Source organism: Penicillium riverlandense, assembly GCF_028828495.1.
Source record: "Penicillium riverlandense strain IBT 135883 chromosome Unknown utg000003l_segment0_segment0, whole genome shotgun sequence".
Classification (NCBI taxonomy): domain Eukaryota; kingdom Fungi; phylum Ascomycota; class Eurotiomycetes; order Eurotiales; family Aspergillaceae; genus Penicillium; species Penicillium riverlandense.
Genome location: NW_026643196.1, coordinates 1,981,384 through 2,000,568, shown reverse-complemented (window position 1 = coordinate 2,000,568; position 19,185 = coordinate 1,981,384). Strand labels below are relative to the sequence as shown.

General features: G+C 53.3%; 6 protein-coding genes across 6 annotated transcripts; 2 read left to right on the top strand and 4 right to left on the bottom strand.

Annotated features, from left to right (window-relative positions):
* Window positions 1-1,319: 1,319 nt before the first annotated feature.
* N7474_004459 (nucleotide pyrophosphatase/phosphodiesterase family protein) lies at window positions 1,320-3,511 on the top strand (the record flags this gene model as incomplete). Its single annotated transcript, XM_057195874.1, has 3 exons — window positions 1,320-1,751; window positions 1,812-3,078; window positions 3,132-3,511. The coding sequence occupies 3 exons, from the start codon at window positions 1,320-1,322 to the stop codon at window positions 3,509-3,511; spliced, it is 2,079 nt and encodes a 692-aa protein (XP_057053270.1).
* A 152-nt stretch (window positions 3,512-3,663) lies between these two features.
* N7474_004458 (uncharacterized protein) lies at window positions 3,664-4,461 on the bottom strand (the record flags this gene model as incomplete). The annotated part of the gene is made up of 2 exons (XM_057195873.1): window positions 3,664-3,762; window positions 4,234-4,461. 2 exons carry the CDS (start codon window positions 4,459-4,461, stop codon window positions 3,664-3,666), a joined length of 327 nt encoding a protein of 108 aa, XP_057053269.1.
* Window positions 4,462-5,263: 802 nt separating this feature from the next.
* N7474_004457 (BCS1 and AAA domain-containing protein) lies at window positions 5,264-7,066 on the top strand (the record flags this gene model as incomplete). Its single annotated transcript, XM_057195872.1, has 1 exon — window positions 5,264-7,066. One exon carries the CDS (start codon window positions 5,264-5,266, stop codon window positions 7,064-7,066), a length of 1,803 nt encoding a protein of 600 aa, XP_057053268.1.
* Window positions 7,067-7,419: 353 nt separating this feature from the next.
* N7474_004456 (glycoside hydrolase family 43 protein) lies at window positions 7,420-8,463 on the bottom strand (the record flags this gene model as incomplete). Its single annotated transcript, XM_057195871.1, has 2 exons — window positions 7,420-8,094; window positions 8,152-8,463. The coding sequence occupies 2 exons, from the start codon at window positions 8,461-8,463 to the stop codon at window positions 7,420-7,422; spliced, it is 987 nt and encodes a 328-aa protein (XP_057053267.1).
* A 1,741-nt stretch (window positions 8,464-10,204) lies between these two features.
* N7474_004455 (uncharacterized protein) lies at window positions 10,205-11,605 on the bottom strand (the record flags this gene model as incomplete). Its single annotated transcript, XM_057195870.1, has 2 exons — window positions 10,205-11,146; window positions 11,210-11,605. The coding sequence occupies 2 exons, from the start codon at window positions 11,603-11,605 to the stop codon at window positions 10,205-10,207; spliced, it is 1,338 nt and encodes a 445-aa protein (XP_057053266.1).
* A 596-nt stretch (window positions 11,606-12,201) lies between these two features.
* On the bottom strand, window positions 12,202-17,186 carry N7474_004454 (kinesin-3 motor protein uncA; the record flags this gene model as incomplete). Its single annotated transcript, XM_057195869.1, has 2 exons — window positions 12,202-17,054; window positions 17,126-17,186. The coding sequence occupies 2 exons, from the start codon at window positions 17,184-17,186 to the stop codon at window positions 12,202-12,204; spliced, it is 4,914 nt and encodes a 1,637-aa protein (XP_057053265.1).
* Between the last annotated feature and the right edge of the window lie 1,999 nt (window positions 17,187-19,185).

Here is a 19,185-nt window from a genome sequence, read left to right as displayed (position 1 = left end):
AACCTGCAGGGCCCGGTGGAGACGAGCTGGAGCTGCCAGTTTCCGCATCCGGGGAGCCAATGTTACTCCGGACCCCGGCCGAGTTGGTGCAACCGTGGATCTCTCTAGCATCAACTGGACGACTGAGACCGATTGAGACAGCATGTTTGTGGTCACGTGATGTCCCAAATAGGAAAGTATCGAAAGCGGAAGAGCCCAAGTGACGGCGCCAACGAGGAATTCCAGGCACCGTGGACAATGGCTTTGAGCTGTTTGCAGAGAAACACTCAGTGGGTCAAGTGGATGAACTTGTTGGGAGACAATGGATGGAGCTGGCTCAGGGAAGAGAACCTCAGCGTCAGACCCAAGGGTATGAGGCTTCGATCGAATGGTCCTGGGGAAGGTCATCTGACTGCTCCACTGCGCAGATATGGTAGGGTCCAAAGTAGATTGCTATTATTATTAGATCCATGGCGGGCATCGGGGCCGAGAGGCTGAGCCATCGGGAGTCCATCGTCCGGCCGATACGTGAGCCTCTCGGGAGCCCATCATTGGAGGTGCCTGGCCACCACTTTGGGGAGCTATCGCCGTCCAACTGCATCCGGTCGCTCGTGTAGGATCTTGGGAGAGCACACGACACCAGCATCGAGCCTCTGTAACTCCAGGCTGTCATCCGCAAGGAATGTCCATGGCGCCCCCAGATCGAGGATCATCGATCTGCCTGCCATGTGCAGTTGAGAGAAAGGAAAGAATGCCATTGACACATTGCCTGCAGAATGTGGAGGGTATTCAGATGAAACGTCAGTGGCGGAGTGTTGTTGATCTCCGTTCTCAGAGATGTTGGGGAAGCAGAATTGTGAACGTATGATCTTCGGTCGTCATGCTCCGCTTCGGTATACTGCCGCGAGTAGCTCACACGGTATAGTTCTGCGTTGGTAGTTTGTGGTGCCCTAGTGGAGGCATTAGATGCTCAATGCGACAGGATTATTTACGGGTTTGATCAAGGATAGGGGATGCGAATTGCAGTATGCCGCCAGGGAGTGTATCGTCACCTTCCAAGCCAGTTAGTTCCTAGTTACTCAGTATGTTGGCCGAAAGTTCGGTCGGGACAAGGGGTTTTATGAATTGGATAGAACCATAATCAAAACGTTGGATCAATAAGAAGAATCAAAATAAACAGGACTGTCTCTGTGTAGATAGTTGCCTAATTGACCCAACTAGTTACCACAGTGTTTAGTTGACTTCGCAGATGATCCGGGGTTCACCTTCGGGTTCGCCTTCGCCCCTTCGTTCCTCCTGGACACTCTTCCCTCCACCTGCGCAAAGCGCACTCCGGCCAGATGCCTCTCCAATCTGAGCTGTACAGTCCTTCACTTCTCTCCGCCAACTACGACGCAGACAACACTTCATTGCGGTCGCCCTCCGTCCAGGACTCCGACTCCGACGACGATGACTTCTTGGCCCGCAAGCGCAGTACCCTCGAACTCGCCGAGCACGACCGCGCCGTCCTAGACGATGAAGATGAGCGAGAGAAGCTGTTAACTCGGCGGCCTTCCATTCGCAGGATTTTCAGTCCAAACGGCAGCAGCGTCCGGATCGGCAAGAAGACCAAGCGCCGGCGAGGAGAGGCCCGCGTCCCGCATCGGGAACGGGTCAGTGAGGATGGGGAGCTGATGTATGAGATGGAGGAGGGCTTTGGCGATGAAGAATCCTTCCTGAGCGGGTCCTCCTTTGATTTGGACGAGGAGGATGGATACACATATGACGAACCGGTAAGTCGACTCGGTGTTCGGGGCTTGTTGTCTGGCTGACCTGATCCCCCAATGATCTAGCTACCTCGAATATCCTGGCGCAAATGCCTTCTAATCTTCGCTCTCGTCTTCATCCTCTTCCTGATCCTCATACTCGGTGCCTACAAAGCCTCCAGCAACTTCCGCGCCGCACTCGCCCATCCTCAACCGCTGCTCTCCAACGGGACCGCACTCTTCGCTCCCACCACCATCCTCATCTCGCTGGATGGCTTCCGAGCCGACTTCCTCGATCGCGGCCTGACCCCGGCCCTGAACTCTCTCGTCGCAGGCGGCGTCTCCCCCCAGTACATGCTCCCCAGCTTCCCCAGTGTGACATTCCCGAACCACTTTACACTCGTGACTGGACTATACCCGGAAAGCCATGGAATTGTGGGAAACAGCTTTTATGACCCGGCGCTGCAGGAGGAGTTCTACTACACGGACTCGTCCGTCAGCATGCAGCCCAAGTGGTGGAATGCAGAACCACTGTGGGTGACGGCTGAAGAGCAGGGGGTCAGGAGCGCTATCCACATGTGGCCGGGATCCGAAGCGCACATCATGGACGAGGAGCCAACTTATCTGGACAAGTACAATGGGTCCGAGGCATTGTTCCGCAAGGTCGACCGCATTCTGGAGTTGCTCGATCTCCCTGGCCCGGAGAATGAATCGGACATGGTGCCTGAACGGCCACAGTTTATCGCAGCGTATGTGCCCAATGTTGACCGGGATGGGCACAACTACGGTCCCAACAGTACGGAAATCCGCGACACGATCGCGGAGGCGGATGGCCTGATAGCCGAGCTCGTGGCAGGTCTGAAAGGTCGCAACCTGACGGATGTGGTCAACCTGGTCATTGTATCTGATCACGGCATGGCCACCACATCCAACGAGCGGCTGGTCCAGCTAGATGACCTGATTGATATGGATTTGGTCGAGCATACCGACGGGTGGCCATCGCGCGGACTACGTCCCAAGCGGCCCGAAGACCTTCAACTCCTTCAGGACCAGCTCGATAAGGTAAAGGAAGACTATTCGCACGCGATGGAGATTTACACCCGGCAAACCATGCCTGAGCGTTACCACTTCTCGAACAACGACCGCATCGCCCCGTTGTGGGTGATTCCCAAGACCGGCTGGGCAATCGTTGAGCGGCCCGAGTTTGACGCAAAGAAAGCCCTGGAGACGGGCGAAGTCTACCACCCGAAAGGCATTCATGGGTATGACCACGAGCACCCATTGATGCGTGCGATCTTCATCGCACATGGCCCTGCTTTCCCTCATGCTCCCAACAGCCGGCTCGAAGCGTTCCGTGAGTATCGTATTGCAATTCTTGACTAGTAGCCATCCAACTGATCTGTCCAGAAAACACTGAGGTGTACAACATCCTCTGCGACTCGCTAGGAATCGATCCCCTACCGAACAACGGCACACTGCGCCTCCCATTCAAGCCGGTGGGCTTGCATTCGGATGAGAATGCCCCAGCAGTTGAGCAACCAGCTGACCCACCGGCCGAGGTTTCGACTACGGCTGGACCTGCGCCTACGCCGCAGCCTACACGGGCTTCAAACCCGGGCGCGTCCGAATCGCCTCCCGCTACAGATCCGGGCAGTGATGATGAGAAAGGTCCGACGTGGTGGGGGACCCTCTGGGGCAAAGTCGAGAAGTTCAAAGATTGGGCCGGCAACTTGCTCTCTTCCGCCGGTGATGCGATCTCCGGAAAGGGGAAGGATTCGTCCGGCTGAGCTGATGGACTGCGCCAGGCCTGTGGCTGGTGCGGTGGCTTGCGATCTGTTGTTTCTATTTTGTAATTTACTAGATACCCACCCTGCATATAGCATAATCGTTTATCATAAGGAGGACATGTTCAAATCCAGAGTAGCGGTGTTTGCTTCCATTAAGTCACCGCAACACACGGAGATCGATTGGCCATCTCTTCAGCCTCATCCAGCACCAAGTGGCCGAGCAGTAACTCGGCCAGCTCATCTTCCTTGGTCTAGTGGTCATGATTTCCGCTTGTCATTAACACCGATAAGCGCGGGAGACCGGGGTTCGATTCCCCGAGGGAGAGTCATGTTTTTGCCCATCGCATCCAACGCACCGACTCTTGAATTGGATAATGAGCCTTGATTCTCTACAACGAACTAGCCTACTATATTTACCGAATAATATTAAACTTATATTTCTTTCAAGTCATCTTTGGTTTACAGTTTTAGGAAGGCTGGACTTGCCAGGTGTCTCCAGGACAAAACAGGTACCCTTTAATCCTAGTGATTAACTACTTCTGCTCGTATCTCGCCATACATATCTCCCTGCACCCCACCTTTTCATCCGCCTTGAATGGTCCGTGTAACATTCCCGGTGGTCTGCAGCAATAGCTACCAGCTTCCATCCACCGCTTTTTACCCACATCATATAATCTCCCCTCTATAATGTAGCATTCCTCCCAATAGTCATGCGCACAGACAGTGTCTTTGTCGAAGTTATCGCTAGGGTTTCCACCCCAGACGCTACCAGGAGCGTGTTCTTTGTAGACTGTTTTATCGCCAGTGGTAGGGTCCAAGGATAGGGTGTAGGTCTTGTAACTGGTGAAGCTACCGTCGGTATTAGAGATCGATGTTATCTTGGACGAAAAAACACCGTTACTGTTGAGTATGGGTGTAAATTCCAGTTCGGGTTTGGATAGTGGTGGCATTTTGGTTCAAGTGAATGAGAGATGTCAAAGTCCTATCTCATGGGGGGCGGGGCATCGTGGGAGGTACCATTAAGGCGATCCACTCAAGGGCAGTAGAAAAAGTGGGGCGGGATCACGATGGCATTAGACGAGGTCTTAAGTACGATGCTATTACCGATCGTTGAGCGGCGGGGCGGAATTGTTAGTATGTTATAGAGCGATGGCCATTCTATAGGGAGATTGATCTTCAGGCCGAGATTCCTAGCCGAAGAGGTGATTTTTGGGATAGGAAGTGATCAAGCCTATATCCCATGGGGGTGATGCGGACGGGGGATAGGTTGAATCAGCCTCACTATAGGGGGAAAAAGTGGGCGCCCTCCCCTATCCGAATCAGGATGTTCTCGACCCCATCTTTTGAATCCTATGGACCTATAAATGAATCCCGGCGTCCTGCAACTGCGGCAATGACTCAAGGCCTACGTGGCGGTGCATCGCCCGCCTATTTGTCCTACTGCGAGTTAGTCAACCAGCGGGCACCAGAACAGGCAACAAAGACCAAGCTGCGAAAATGAAGATGAGGCTGAAAAGTGGGATGAAGAATGAAAATTGGAGGCTCCAGTAACAGATATAAAAGAATCTCATTTTCTTTTTTTCCCTTTACTTCATTCACAGGAGATTTCTCCCGCTATTCATTCATAATATCTTCTAGGGCTGGATAGACAAACGGAAAAGGCCTTGTACATTCTCTCTCTCTCTTTTCTCTTCCAGAGAGATAGAGTTGTTACTTCTTCATACCTCTCATCTCCCACTGCCACACGCCATCATGGCCTACAACCACACCCAGACAAGTCCGGGGGCCCAGCCCTTCTCCCCGGACACGGCCATGCTTGAAGCGCTGGTACCGGGATACACTCTCATTGCCCGATTTTTTCTATCCTACCTCCAGCTCGACCTTTCCTTCTACCTCCAAATAATGGTCGGACTTGCCGTCTTCGGCGCATCGATCCGCTACAGCATCAATCAGCTCACGGGTCTGTTCAAGGAGTACCTCGTGTCAACGGCCGAGATCCGGCTCGACGATGAGATCTTCATGTACTTCATGTACTGGATGTCGCGGCAGCCGCACATGAAGCGAACGAACCGGTTCGTAGCCGGGGTGAAAATGAGCGGCTACTACGACAGCGACGACGAGGACGACGAAGACGATGGGTTCGGTGATAAATTCTCAGACGACGAAGATGATGACTCTCGACCATCGTCTTCTTCTCAATCGTTCGACGACTACTGGGCCAAAGTCATCAGTCGGGATAAGTACAAGCAGCTTCGCTTTACTCCGGCGCAGGGCCGGCATATCTTCTGGTACCAGGGCCAGCCGATCATGCTCGAGCGGAGACACCAGTCCGAGACCACACGGTGGGTGTTGAATAACGAGAAGGTCTATCTATCGTGCCTAGGCCGCAACCCTACGGTGCTTAAAAAGATGCTCGCCGACGCACAGCAAGCCTACGTCGAGCGCGACGGTAACCGCACCATCATCTACCGCGGCCAGCGGTATAACTCTGGCAGCTCGTTCAACTGGATCCGGTGCATGGCACGCGCGCCGCGCCCGCTGTCCACGGTTGTTTTGGACCAGGAGCAGAAACAGGGATTCATCGATGACATCAAGGAATACCTGCATCCCCGTACTCGCCGCTGGTATTCAAACCGCGGTATCCCCTATCGCCGCGGATATCTTCTCCATGGTCCCCCCGGCACAGGGAAGACGAGTCTCTGCTTTGCTGCGGCGGGCCTGTTGGGTTTGAGGCTCTATCTTCTCAACTTGAACTCCAGAGCCCTCGACGAAGACAGCTTGATGTCCTTGTTTGCGGAACTGCCGCGGCGGTGTATTGTCCTCCTGGAGGATGTCGATACCGCCGGAATCACCCACAGCCGGGGCAAGACGGCTACCACCAAAGACTCCTCCAACGCCGACGATCCAACTATCGCGCAACAACGGCCTCCTGATGAATTGATCAACCCAGAAATTTCCCCTGACGAGGCTGAAAAGGATGGCATTACACTCTCCGGCCTGTTGAACGTCATCGACGGTGTCGCTGCCAGCGAAGGCCGGATTCTGGTCATGACCACCAACCATGAAGACAAGCTGGATGCAGCGCTACTGCGGCCAGGTCGAGTTGACATGAGCATTGCCTTTGGCTTCACTAGCCGCGCCGATATTGAAGAGCTCTTCAGGTCTATCTACATAACCATGGAGCGTGATCTTTCACGCATGTCTCCGGCCCGACGTCTGAGTAATAGCTCAACGAAGTCTGCGTCAACCTCGGGTGACACAGTGGTGGTGGAGAGACCAGAGCCCAAAAAGGAGCTTAATGACAGAGATAAAGAAAAACAAAAAGAAAGGGCAAACAGGGAACTCCAGCGACGTCTCGAATCCCTGCGCGTTCGCATCAGCGTCCTGGCGTCGGAATTTGCCTCCATCGTTCCCACCGGCGAGTTCACCGCCGCTGAGATTCAGGGGTATCTTCTTAATCATAAAGGTATGCCTGATGAGGCAATTTCGGGTGCTGAGGCCTGGGTGCAGACTGTCCGGGAGAAAAGGCGCGCCCGGGAGGAAAATTCGGTGTAGATGTTTATGACATTTTAGTCACGATATAGATACCCAAAAAATGGTTTTTGTTTGCAGTTGCTCTCTGATTTCTGTCATTTCAAGTATAATAAGATCAGATCAACATGCACGAATTATGCAAGAACATGATAATTGTAGGGGATCTTGTTGCAGGAGTTCCGATCTTTCAATGCTTCAGCGGTACGAGTCACGTTCTCCCGCCAAACCCTAACTCGGGAGGCCAAGATATCAGAGTCTACACATCCTGGAAGTCTGTGCCAAAGATTATTATAAATAACTAACTCTATTAGACGGGATAGACCCAGGCCATGCAAATATTTCCAAAAATATAAACATCGAAAGCTTGACCACAATCAAGCAAGGGTAATGTTCGTGCCATCAATGACAATGTTCGCGGCATACATACACCTCTCATCCTGAGCGGCGACATCTCCACAGAAACCATGGAACAGCATCTCCTGGCCACATCCACAGACAGTCCCACCGCCAGGCGAGGTAAGCCCATACGTGCCAGTCTGGACCAACTGAACGCCACTCCGAGTGTAAGGCCCAGTAATAGAGGGAGCAGTCGCATATTTCACGCTATACTGCGGATCCGTAAAGCAGTACGAGGAGTAGAAAAGGAAATAAGTACCGCCCTGGAGTATGAGGTTGGGTGCTTCGACAAGCGGTCCGTCGTCCGCGTCGCGGTCGAAAATCTGCACTGCATCGCCCACAGGTGTGACGCCGTCGGCCGCGACTTCCTGGAGCATAATGGGTGTCGGGACGATGGGATCCACCATGTTGTTGCAGTCGCCGCCATGTCCGATGCTGTTGCCGTCTACCTTGAACACCACATATCGGGATCCAGTTGAGTCCAGGAATCCGGAAGGGTCGATCGATCCACCCTGGTCCAGGAGGCATGAGAGCGGCGTGTCGCTGGGCACGTAGGGCCCTGTTGGGGTGTCGGCGATTGCTGTGCCGACGCAGTGGTGTGGTGAATCGGATGCGGCATCGCCTGAATAGTACATGACATATTTTCCGTCATCCTAGAACTATATTAGAACTTTATTCTGGCTCATGCTTTCGAGGGGAAAAGGACTCACGCGCAGAATCACGTCCGGAGCCCAGTGCTCTTCGTCAAGCTCCCAACTCGCTACTGTCGGCAGCGCCTCAATATCCAGCAGCGTCCATGTGACAAAGTCTGTCGAGTTGGCAACTTGGATGCGTTTGCCATTACCGTTTGTGCCAAAGGCATACCAGACACCGTCGGCGGCCTTGAGGAAGCTCGGGTCCGGGAAGTCGGAGTCAATAGCCATCCATGGCCCATTGGTTCTCTTGACTGGCCCCGAGAGGGCAGCCGGGGAGAAAGCCAGGGCAAGGGTAGTCCATGCCAATGGTGATGTGAAGGACCGCATTATTGCTTGATATTCCTCCTATATGGCAGACAGTTCAGGGCTGGGTATCGGCGCCTGGATGTAGCCAAAAAAGAGGGAGGAAAGGTGAGGGCTTATATACAAATTCCAAGGCTAATAATGCGGAGAAGCAGGAAGTGCGCTATGTCGCATCCTAAGCTCGCATTACTAGGATCTACCTCGGCGGGCGGGGAGGAGGCCAAGATGATCTGCACTCCGTCCGAAATAGATGCAGCTGATGAAACCTGATATGTACGAGATTCCGCTAGGTGGGTTCTGACAGGCTGCGCGACGATAAAAGCGCAAAGTTTTACTTGAACTCCTCTGAATATAGCTACAGTTTATTTGAACCACGCATCGTTGTAGGCAGATTCGTGCATGGGCGGGGTCTGGTAGTTGAGGGCGTACGGAAGGCATCCTTTGTTGGTAATTTGTGGTCATAACTAACAGTCCGTTCCGGAACCATATGTCTATTAGGTTTGGGTGTATTTATGTATTATTCCGGTGTTTATTTTCTTTCCTGTTGCTCCATGACTAGACCTGAATTGGCTTCAGCGTAGGGCTGGGTAATTCCTCAGCCCACAGGGTGGAAACATCGAATGCTGAATGCAAATGCGAGACGGCAACTGGCCCACAGTAGCTGCGCTTCACACTGACTGTGCACATGCAAGCTGTGGGGATGTCAACTCTGCGGCCGGAGGGTTTATTTCTTTGGAATGCGCGGAGAGACCGAATGCGGGTAGGTCGTGTTGTTGCCGGCTGTCAGAGACATGGCCCCAAGACAGTCAAGCAAGGACTTGCAATGGAAATTAGCAAATGTCGCTAGGCTGCGAGAACAACCTTTCAAGGCAGAAAGCAGGCCCCCCGACGTCCTTGAAATGCCGTTGATCGTCGAGACATTATTCAACCGCCACCGTCGTGCATGGCAGATGGCTGTCCTAACAGAAGTGACATGTCCCCAGCAGTCAAGCACATGGCCAACAACAATCCAATGGGCAACACAAAGCCATCACTAGAGAAGCCAGAATGCTATCGTCGTATCGGTCAGAAAATAAACACCCCTAAGAAGGTGACCTCGCAAAACAACGCGGCTACCGCTTTCTCCTTGGGGCAAGTGATCCGGAAACGAGCGGGGAGTCGTATCGCGGCTCTAGCTTCCCCACAACCCTCCCGAGATCTACAGGATCCATGTTCGGTCTAAGAATACGACTGTCGGGCAGGCTATGGAGTACTACTGTACACTATTCAGCCTCGAAGGATTCGCCCCTTTCACCCCTTTTTGTCAACAGTACTATGTGGACCGAAGATGTTCATATAATACCAACAGCTTCTCTCGACGACCGCGCGGGAAAATGTAAATATTCTGAGTTGAAGCGCCGTCGCAACGGCAGGAGACTACTTTCTTGTACCCCGCATGGCAGTTGCATCGTTACAATATCAGGCCATCCCGTTGGTGAAAGCTTTGGTTACATGCAGGGTAGGGATCGACCCTTAGGCAGCAAAAGTGGCGAGGCAAATATGGCCATGGCGTTGCAGAAAAGCAAGCTTTGATCATTTGATCTACTGCTACAAGTCATTCAATAGGGGGTTCAACGCAAGAAAGCAAAATGAGATGCTACCATACCTCGTATGGGTGAATGTACATGGAGGTATAGCGAAACTATGAACAAAATCTTCCAACGCCCAGTAAACAAAACGCCAATATGCAATCCTGTACAAACCCAGTAACATACCATAACGCACATCATCGCCTAAGCAGCCACACCTCAAACGGCACGCCACGAGGCTGTTTTTTGCCATCGCGATCTGTCGAAAAAAGCACTGGCTCGAAATCACATACTGAAGCATACTGCCGGATCAGATGGCGCCAGTAGCACGACTCCGCAGCAGGGGTGAGATAGCGGTCACGGAAAGTACGCACAGCATTGTTAGCTATACGCTCCGCAACCTCCGGGTGATCGATCAGGTAATCAATCTTATGCGGTAGATCCGCAAAGTCACGGTCCACCTCGACGTAGTTCGCGTCCGGGCCAGATGACACCAGCGCAGCATGATGCGCCTCACGCCATTCGAGCGGGTGCGAGATAACCACGGAGCGACAGTTCAGCAGGTACTTGCCCCGGCCGGAGAAGCTGCGGCCCTCGGTATGGGCGAGGAACATGTAGCGGCAGTGGTCCTCGATGGGCAAGAGGTTGTAACGGAGATCGTTCTCGTCGTCCCAGTCGATAACGCGCACGCTGGCCCAGCTACGGCCCAGCGAGGATTTTAGCAGCTTCCCGCGCACCGGCGGGTTTGTTGCCAGGCTTCCGCGCCAGACGACCTGCTTCTTCTTGTCCTGGAAACGTAAGCCGGGAACAAGCGTGCCGTCTGCGTCCGTCTCGCCATCGTCAATTGCCGCAATGCGTCGTCGCACCTCGTGGTATGGGCCTATCTGGACCTCGGGCCAGGCCCAGTATCCAAAGTCTGGCATCAACCACACAGAGTCGTCGGAGTCGCGTTTGGAGTATGCCCAGATAGGTGCCAGACCTGTTGGCTCGTTATCGAAGTCCTCTGTCGTGAAGATGAACTCGACGCTGGGCAGCAGATGGCGCTCCGGGAACGCCATGAGGGCCCGGTGTAGCGAGTTCAACGTGGCGTGTGCTCGAGTCGCTGTAACGGGCATGGCTGCAAAGTCGACGATATAGAGCTAGACATGAAAGACACTATCAGAACCGGTAACCTTATTGCCCATCTGATCTTGTTCACATACCTCTCCACGATCGATAATCCCTCGTACCATCCCATTTTCCACATTTCGAGAGTCCAAGTCTTTGAATGTGACTTTATTCTCCGTCCTCAGCGAGGCCGACTTATCGATCTCAACAAAGAGTTTCGGAAACGCCGCACGACATTGCTCCTCTGAAAGGCCGTGGTTATTTCCATTGCGCTCAACGATAAATTCCCAGCTCTCGTTTTTCAAGGGTGTATGTAGCAATGATTGGCAATGCGGTCGAGGCTCAGAGTGAGAGGGAGTCTTGATGATATAATTGAGGGCCACGTCGCTGTGTTCACGGCCGAAGAGGAGGAATGTGAGAGCAAAAAGGGATGTCAGGGCGCCTGCAACCATAAAGCGGACTGAGGATGAATTGTTTCGTTGCGCGAACATGGTCGCGATTTCTAAAATGGTCCCTGGAATGTGGGTTTCCGGGAATGTCAGGTCTGCTGTCCAGAGAGACAATCAAGAAGAAAATGTTCGCTCCATATGAGATTGGAGAATTATTGTCCTGCGTGAGTTGGTTCATCTCAGCTGTACCGCGCGAGGCGGCGGGTGTCAACTCCGATTGTTTCCACGGCAACGCAGGGATCACGACTCAAGGCGCAACACAGTACGAGTAACTAACCGAATTCGATGAAATTCAATCCGTAGTATACAATGATGTATTTCTAATTCTAGCATCCCAGAGGACGCAACCGAGATGATCATCCTGAAAGTGGAAAAAGCAATCCATAAGCACAACTGCCATCCGGCCGAATCTATAATCCCAAAGAGATCAAATTATGTACAAGATGGGGGGATAGGTGCAGGAAGTAAAAGATAAATGAGTGCCACAGCGATCGATATATCCAGGCGGGGTATCTTTGCAATAGGTCATAAATAAAGAAAATGAGAGGGAGTGGTGTAAAACGAAAGAATAGCCCAGCACAACTCCAGGCTTGTAATATCGTCAAAAACATGAGGCAGAACAACGAAGGCATGCAGGTTCATCGTTCGTCACCGCTGGCGGCTGCACTGCCCGCATTGCTGCTAAAATAACTCTCGTCGATCTTCAGTATCCATTCAACCTTCTGGGCCTCGGTGCGAGTTGCGAAGAGGTAGGTGTTCTGGGTTCCGTATACGGCGAAGATGTTCGGCCGACCTTTGGCAGACAGCGAACGGTCCGCTCCAGCACCGGAGCCGTCGAGGAGACGGGCAAAATCGGGGGCGTGGTCGACGCGAGAGTTGCGCAGGTTGATGGCATTGATCTCGTCGCCTTCGGGCACTGAGTAGACATGGAGATACGGCCGGCGAAGTTCCACGAACCGGCGCACCCAAACGCTGTTGGTGTCGTCCGGTGTAAGCACATATCCTGTCTTGAGAGCAGAAGGATTCTTCGGAAGTGTCTGGATGGTGGCCACGAAGCGCGGCTTGAGTGATACTTTGTCGGAGACAGCGGTGCCATTCGATCCGTTTGATTGCGACGCAAAAGCTGCTCCGCCGGAGGGGGGTTCGATGTTGCTTCGCACGAGAATTGCCTCTGTCGGGTCCTTCTTGGACGACCAGAGATCAAGGTATTTTCGGAGAAGTTTCGACTTGCGCTCGTTCAAATCTTGGCCGCGCATCGGTGTCGACCGTCCACTTCCTCGCGCAGGAGACGGGGACGTCATTAGGCTTGTACTGAGAGATCCGCGAGCGGCATGCAGTTCGGCCGCGCGCAGGCGGCGCTTGCGGGCTCCAATGTAATCCCGCACAAGGGACACCTTGCGAGGGGCCCATGTCGTAAGGAGTTCCTCGCCCTTGACGTAGTCGTTCTGGGTGTTCATGCGCCATAGGTCGGCGGCACGTTTCGCAGAAATGGGACGGATGACCAACGAGTACATGCGTGTAGTCGAGTGGACGACCCGAGTCGCATTCCAAAACTGCTTGAACATCGACTGTTGGCGTACATAGGTGCGTCCAAGGATCTGGAGTGTCTGGTCGGCCTCAAAGATCACTGGGGTCTGCAGACGGGACGAGACAAGCTCCCAGCGGACCGTCACCTGCACCCGATACTTCTCTGCTGTCACTCGGTCGAGCAAAAGAGACCCATGTAAGCTCGAGTCCCATTGGCCTACGATGGCGACATTGGACGTTCCGTCGGAGTTATCTTTCACCATCGGTTCCTGAACAAACTTCAACGGAACGTCCGGGGTATTGAAATCCTGGTCAGGAATCTTCCCCCACGGATCGAGAAGCCGGACAGAGCCCACACGACAGTTGGTGATATCGTCCCACGGAAGACTTTCGGTAGAGTTATATGTGAGGTTGATTGAAATGCGACGTTGCAGGCCTTGATGAAGCTGGGACGTCCCGTCATCGAGATTATTGCTCTGAACAACTTCGACTGGAAGGTACTCGCCGGATTCCGCGAGCTCAAGGATCTGTAGTCGTGAGAAAACGTCGTGTCTCTCCTCTGAGTAGAACTCGGACTCTGCAATCCGGGGTGCGGTACGCTGCTGGGACGTGGGCTCTGCCGAGTCGCGCATATCATCCCAGCTGAGGAGCTTGTCCAGATGCATTGAGGTCACGCGAGCATACACGCAGACCTTTAGTGCGGCCGTCCGTGGACTTGAAAGGGGAAGGCTCATGCTGTGCACGCTTTCAAATCGCACCGGACTCTCCTCGAAACCATTGATCATCTGAGTCGTCGTTGCGCCGCCTTCCTCGGAGATACCTGGCACGAACAGTTGCGCATGAACATCGGTTCCTTCCCACTCGGCGAAGCCAACCATATCACGCATCACCACGTTGAACTTCAAAGTCGACGAAGGAGCCTGAGCGGAGGACGGCTCCAGCGACAGCCTGACTATTCCAACCACGCTCTGGGTGTACGGCGAAGTGATTTCAACAGAGAAGTCTTGCACACGAGTCTCAAAGACGGCCGTTAACGGGATATCGGCGTCGCCGAGGAGAGAATATTGAGGCGAACACGGCTCGGAAAATGGGTTCTCGAGTTTGAAGTGCTGGATATAGTCTGGGCGGTCGATGTACTGGTGCAACTGGCGCATGGACTGAACGCGACGATGGAGTTTCTCGATTGACCACAAATGAATCACGGATTGTTTATAGTCGATGACACGGACGCCCACGCATGGCTTCTTGGCCTCATCCAGCACAATATCTTCGTCACCCGAGATCCCGTTGAGCACAAGATCGTATGATGACTCCATGTTGTGTCCAACGTCAACAATCGCAAATTGAAAGACGACGTTCTTGTCCATGATTTGGCTCATCACCTGGGCTTCCTTCAAGATTGACGCATGCTGTAAAATCCTCTCGGCCATGCGGACATAGTTGCGCTGCGACCAGTGGCGGAAGACTGACTTTGCGATTTCGATTTCGCGTGGGTTCAGCATGGAAAACCCGTTCTCGTGGATCTGAGGTATCGGCTTGCCCATGTCCCGCATCTGAGACTCAAAGACTTCTTGCTGCTTTTTCAACTGTTCTTCAAACTCCTCCTTGGCGGTGCGCAGGGCATCCTCCATACGCTGCTTTTCGGTGCGCAATTCCGAGGGGTCTTGGTTGGAGGAAGCCTCGGCATTTTTGAGCTTGTCCTGGTATTCTTCTTTCTGCCGATCCAGCTGTCGCTGCATGTCTTGACGAACCGAATTCAAGGTGGCGCCATTCGCCCCTTCTTCGTCCTCGCGCTGGCGAGGCGTTCCGGGCATAGTGATCGCAGTGTCCAGAGAGAAGTTGTCGATGGTACCATTGGACATGTACTTGTCTCGCACCGGAAATGAGCTCAGGGAGTCGGAGTCTTCTTCATTATCAGGAAGACCGCGCCGCCCAGCGCGAACCTTTTGCACATCCTCGAACAAAGCGTCCAGCTCATCGTCGGGCAGGTGGGAGATATGATCCGGTCCCAGCATGGCACTGGCTGCTTCTCTGCGAGCTTGTAGCCAGTCTGACTCTCGCCCCCCACGCGATGGCATTGGAGATTCAGCCCTGCTGGAATCTCCATCAATCTCAGAGCCAGCTTTACTCGCGGTCCGATCATGTGTTTTGTTCGGTGCCGGCGATCCCAACTGATTGGCGTTGACGGACTGCCGCAGCAAGCTCTGCTCCACTCGCTCAGCGCGGGCCTCTTGAGGGTGGTTGAAACGGAAGATGTGGAAATCTCCGAGGATGATACGGAAACCACTCTTGAGTCGTTTGGGCTGGTCGACCCGCAGACCGTTCACCATCACGGCAGCGCCTTCGCTGGGTACGATGGTCACGACATTGTCCGAGTTCTCGAAAGTGCAATGTTTCTCCAGGATCTTGGAGCCGTTCAGCCGGATCTCGATGTTACTTCCTTGGTTCATGTGTCCAACCGTGGTGGTTCCCGGCTTGAGGTTGTAGACCAAGCATTCGGCCAGCAGGGGGTCATCGCTCAAGTTGACCAAGTGCGGCATTTTCTTTGGACCGCTAAGACCAATGAAGCCCTTTTCAATGTTGATACCCAGTTCCTCCAGCGCGGCTTCTCGTTCCTTGTGGATTTCTTCTGTTTTCTGAAGCTTCTCTTCCCATGTTTGGTTGAGATCTTTGTAAAGCTTCTCACTCTGGTTGAGCTGTTCGACAATCTCGGCTTTGCTCACCTTTTTGACGGAACCATCGGCCTGTTGAATTGAGACCATTTGCTTTTCAAGTGGCGTATCCGGTGGGTAGACTTCTTCTGTTGGCAGTGCGCCAGGTACAGCCCCTGGTGCTCCGACTGCCGCACCACCTCCAAGCTTCGCTCTCAGTTGTGCCAGTTCTTCCTTGAGCTCTCTGATCATGCGGGCATTCGGGTCCTCGTTCACGACGGCGTGGTTCTTGATTCGTTTAGCCGAGTCGGCATAGCGCAGGGTACTGAGAGTTTCCTCATAGTTGATGTCCGCAGGCGAAATGGCAGCAATCATCGAAGTCATTGAATTACCACCCAGGGAGTCCTTGAGCAGCCATGTGAGGACCGAATCACGGTACGGTACCTGTTTTGAAGCATTTTTCTTCTTGCCGACAGAGACATCTGCGAGGGCTGCGATAACACGACCGAGGGTCGACAGCGAACGATTGATTTCCGCACCTTCCTTCAAACGGGCACCCGTAGCACCGGTCGAATTCGCTCTCTCCGAACCTGCCAAATCGACCAAGCTGATCTTGGACACCTTTTCCGTATCCATCGATGTCTCCGAGTCATGGCGTTTTTGGGTGAGGGTCAGCGTAAAAACGGCGTGTGATCGACTGGAAGTCTCGTTCATGTTGGTCGCGGCCACCGTTCTGGCCTTATTACCCTCGTCCATCAAATTCTCGATTTCGTCGAAAGTGCGCACCACCAGCTTTGCCAGATCTTCCACATACGGGCCGGTTGACGGATGCTCGCGAACCTTCAAGTTGCCCTTGTTCGACGGGTTGAGCAGATCGCGTACTCGCTCGTTGTAGATTTCGAGATAGGACACCTCAACTGTGCAAGTGAGATTCTTGTCCTCCTGGATCTGCACAATGCGCTCGAACATGGACTGGCAAATTCGCGGGATAACACCGTACTCCTTGCCATAACCCATCATCGAGTATGACTTTCCCGAACCGGTTTGACCGTAGGCGAAGATACAGTTGTTGTAGCCCCCAAAGGCATTGTCCAGCAGCGGCATGCCCAGGTCGTCAAAGAGGTTGTCTTGACCGGCATAGTTGGGGGCGTCCTTATCAAAGGACCAGTATGATCGATCGAAAGCAAAGGTCTTGGGTCCGTCGCCGCCGCCTTTCCCACCCTTTCGTGATTTATCTTCGGCGCCCGCCGGTGCTGTGAGCACCGTCTGGGCGCCTTTCATCTGCACGATACATTGTGCGTTTCGCTCGACCTCTGAAGAACGTGGGTCAGTTCCAAGTTGTCCCAGGCAAGGCCATGGGGAGGAGGGGCAGTTTTGTACTCACCTCTGCTGTTGAAAGGCCGCACGCGCACCACTACCTTGATATTACCACCGCCGCCAGACATGGTGTGTCGCTACCCCATACACTAGGGGGTGTCTGCCGCCGAACGACTGGCACAGAATCCAAGAATGGGACGCAGGCGGTGACAAACACACCGATGCGCAAACTCCCGACGGAGCGCGGGCGAGAACGATGTCGCGGGGTCTGGCTCCGAGTCCGGTATATGTGATCGGGGGATGGTCGTCAGGTACTGGTTTGTTGGGGAAGTGCGAACCGTGGGTGTCAACAAAGACGTCATGTATCAGTGTCCCTGTGATTCATCCAGCGCGCCGCGGGGTCGGTCTGTGTAGAGTGAGGCCTCCAGCGGCCGGGGCAGTCTGGAGTTTGTAGAGTGTCGGCTCGAGTGTTTGTTTGAGGGGACACGACGGTGATAGGGGAGAGAATGCGATCGTCGAGTCTGTGTGGCCTTCGTCCTTCACGCGGAAAAGCCACCTGCCCCCGGAGCCCCCTGGCTTAGGTAAGCCCCACGCAAGGACAAGGCAGTTGAGTACATATGAGAAACCTTATAGTTCACTATCGCAGCAAGGTAAATTGAAGAGACCAAAACGCACTTGTTTGATAACTGGCTGTCTGGCAGTCGGTGCATGGCTCTATAGGGGACTTTGTTCTGGAACGCTTCTGGTAGCCTCCATGTATATACTACATCAAGTGGTCAAGATGATATCAGTTATTGCGAAAACTATTTTATGGTCATCAAAGATACTGTTTCTTCGTCTATCCCAAGATTCATTACTACAACCACGCAATATCTATCTTCGAGCAGCCCTAAAGCCACTAGCACGACCATGGCACCCGTGTCCGACTATCACGCTGGATTTCGAATTCAACGGCGATCTGATACAAACGATACTATCGCTGCTGTAATACTCCCAGTCACTATTCTCCTTGTCATTATCTGTATCTGTTTAACGGCGCATCATCGGCGTACCAGGTAAGTCTTGTCTGGCTGCGCTAGGGTGTTGAGTGGCATTTAACCAAGTTCATATCTCTAGAAATCATTTTGGAACCCCCCAGTTGAAAATTCTCAACATATGGATAATTGGATTCGAGGATATAACGGAACGCGGCTATGTGAGCTCCCTTTTGCGAGCCTGTCTATCATCTGTACTGATATACGCATTGTTCCCGAGCAGCTCCATTTCAGCGATGGTTTGGGCGACGAAAAGAGCCTCGAGAGAATCATGCGCTTAAGGATCTACCTGGGCGAACAACCTAAACGGTCACACGGTTCCTGCCTCGTGACAATGTTTTCTGAAATGGCTCGCCGTTCTCAACGGTATTATTGCTATTGTGTAGGTAGTCACGTCTAATCTCGCTGTCTGTCTATATTGAGTTTAACATGCTTCAACCATATTGTTGGGACTGTGACAGTATGGGTATCGCCTGTATGCTGCAGTGCACATCAAGACTATGCCACGGCAAGGAGATCAGAAGGGCTAAAAGTGAAACCCTTTCGTTGGCAGTATGATCTGGAATCGGTCCATCATTAGTCGAGTATGGTTCTCAATCTTTGCTATCCGATGGCTGGACAAGTCGGACTGCTGGTGTTCCACTACGCGTGTTGACTCTGTGTCCCAGATATATATCTGGGGGCATCCATGCTCACCACACACTTCCACCGACCAAGCAAATATAGCCACCACTACTTTGAGCACCCTCTAGCATATTTTCTGAACGCTTCTTCTATCCTTACCCGGCGCACCACTTGCCCACTCCCCCAACAAACCCGGCGGCCAACACGTGGACCCGCGGCGATCGGCCCGGCCCCATCCACCGAGGACGCAAGCTGAATGGCCACCCAGGCAGTAAGGTTGACCGGCAGAACACACGTGGTGATGAATATCCTCAGGGAAAAGCACAGCGACGTTTCCCAGCTCCTCCGATCGCATCCTCACGATCACCATCGAACGAGGGAACCAAGATCTCAGCCCGATCCACGGGAGCCAGTCCCACTGGTTCCAACGGAGCCCGCCTCAGGACAAGCCTGTACGTACTAACCTCGC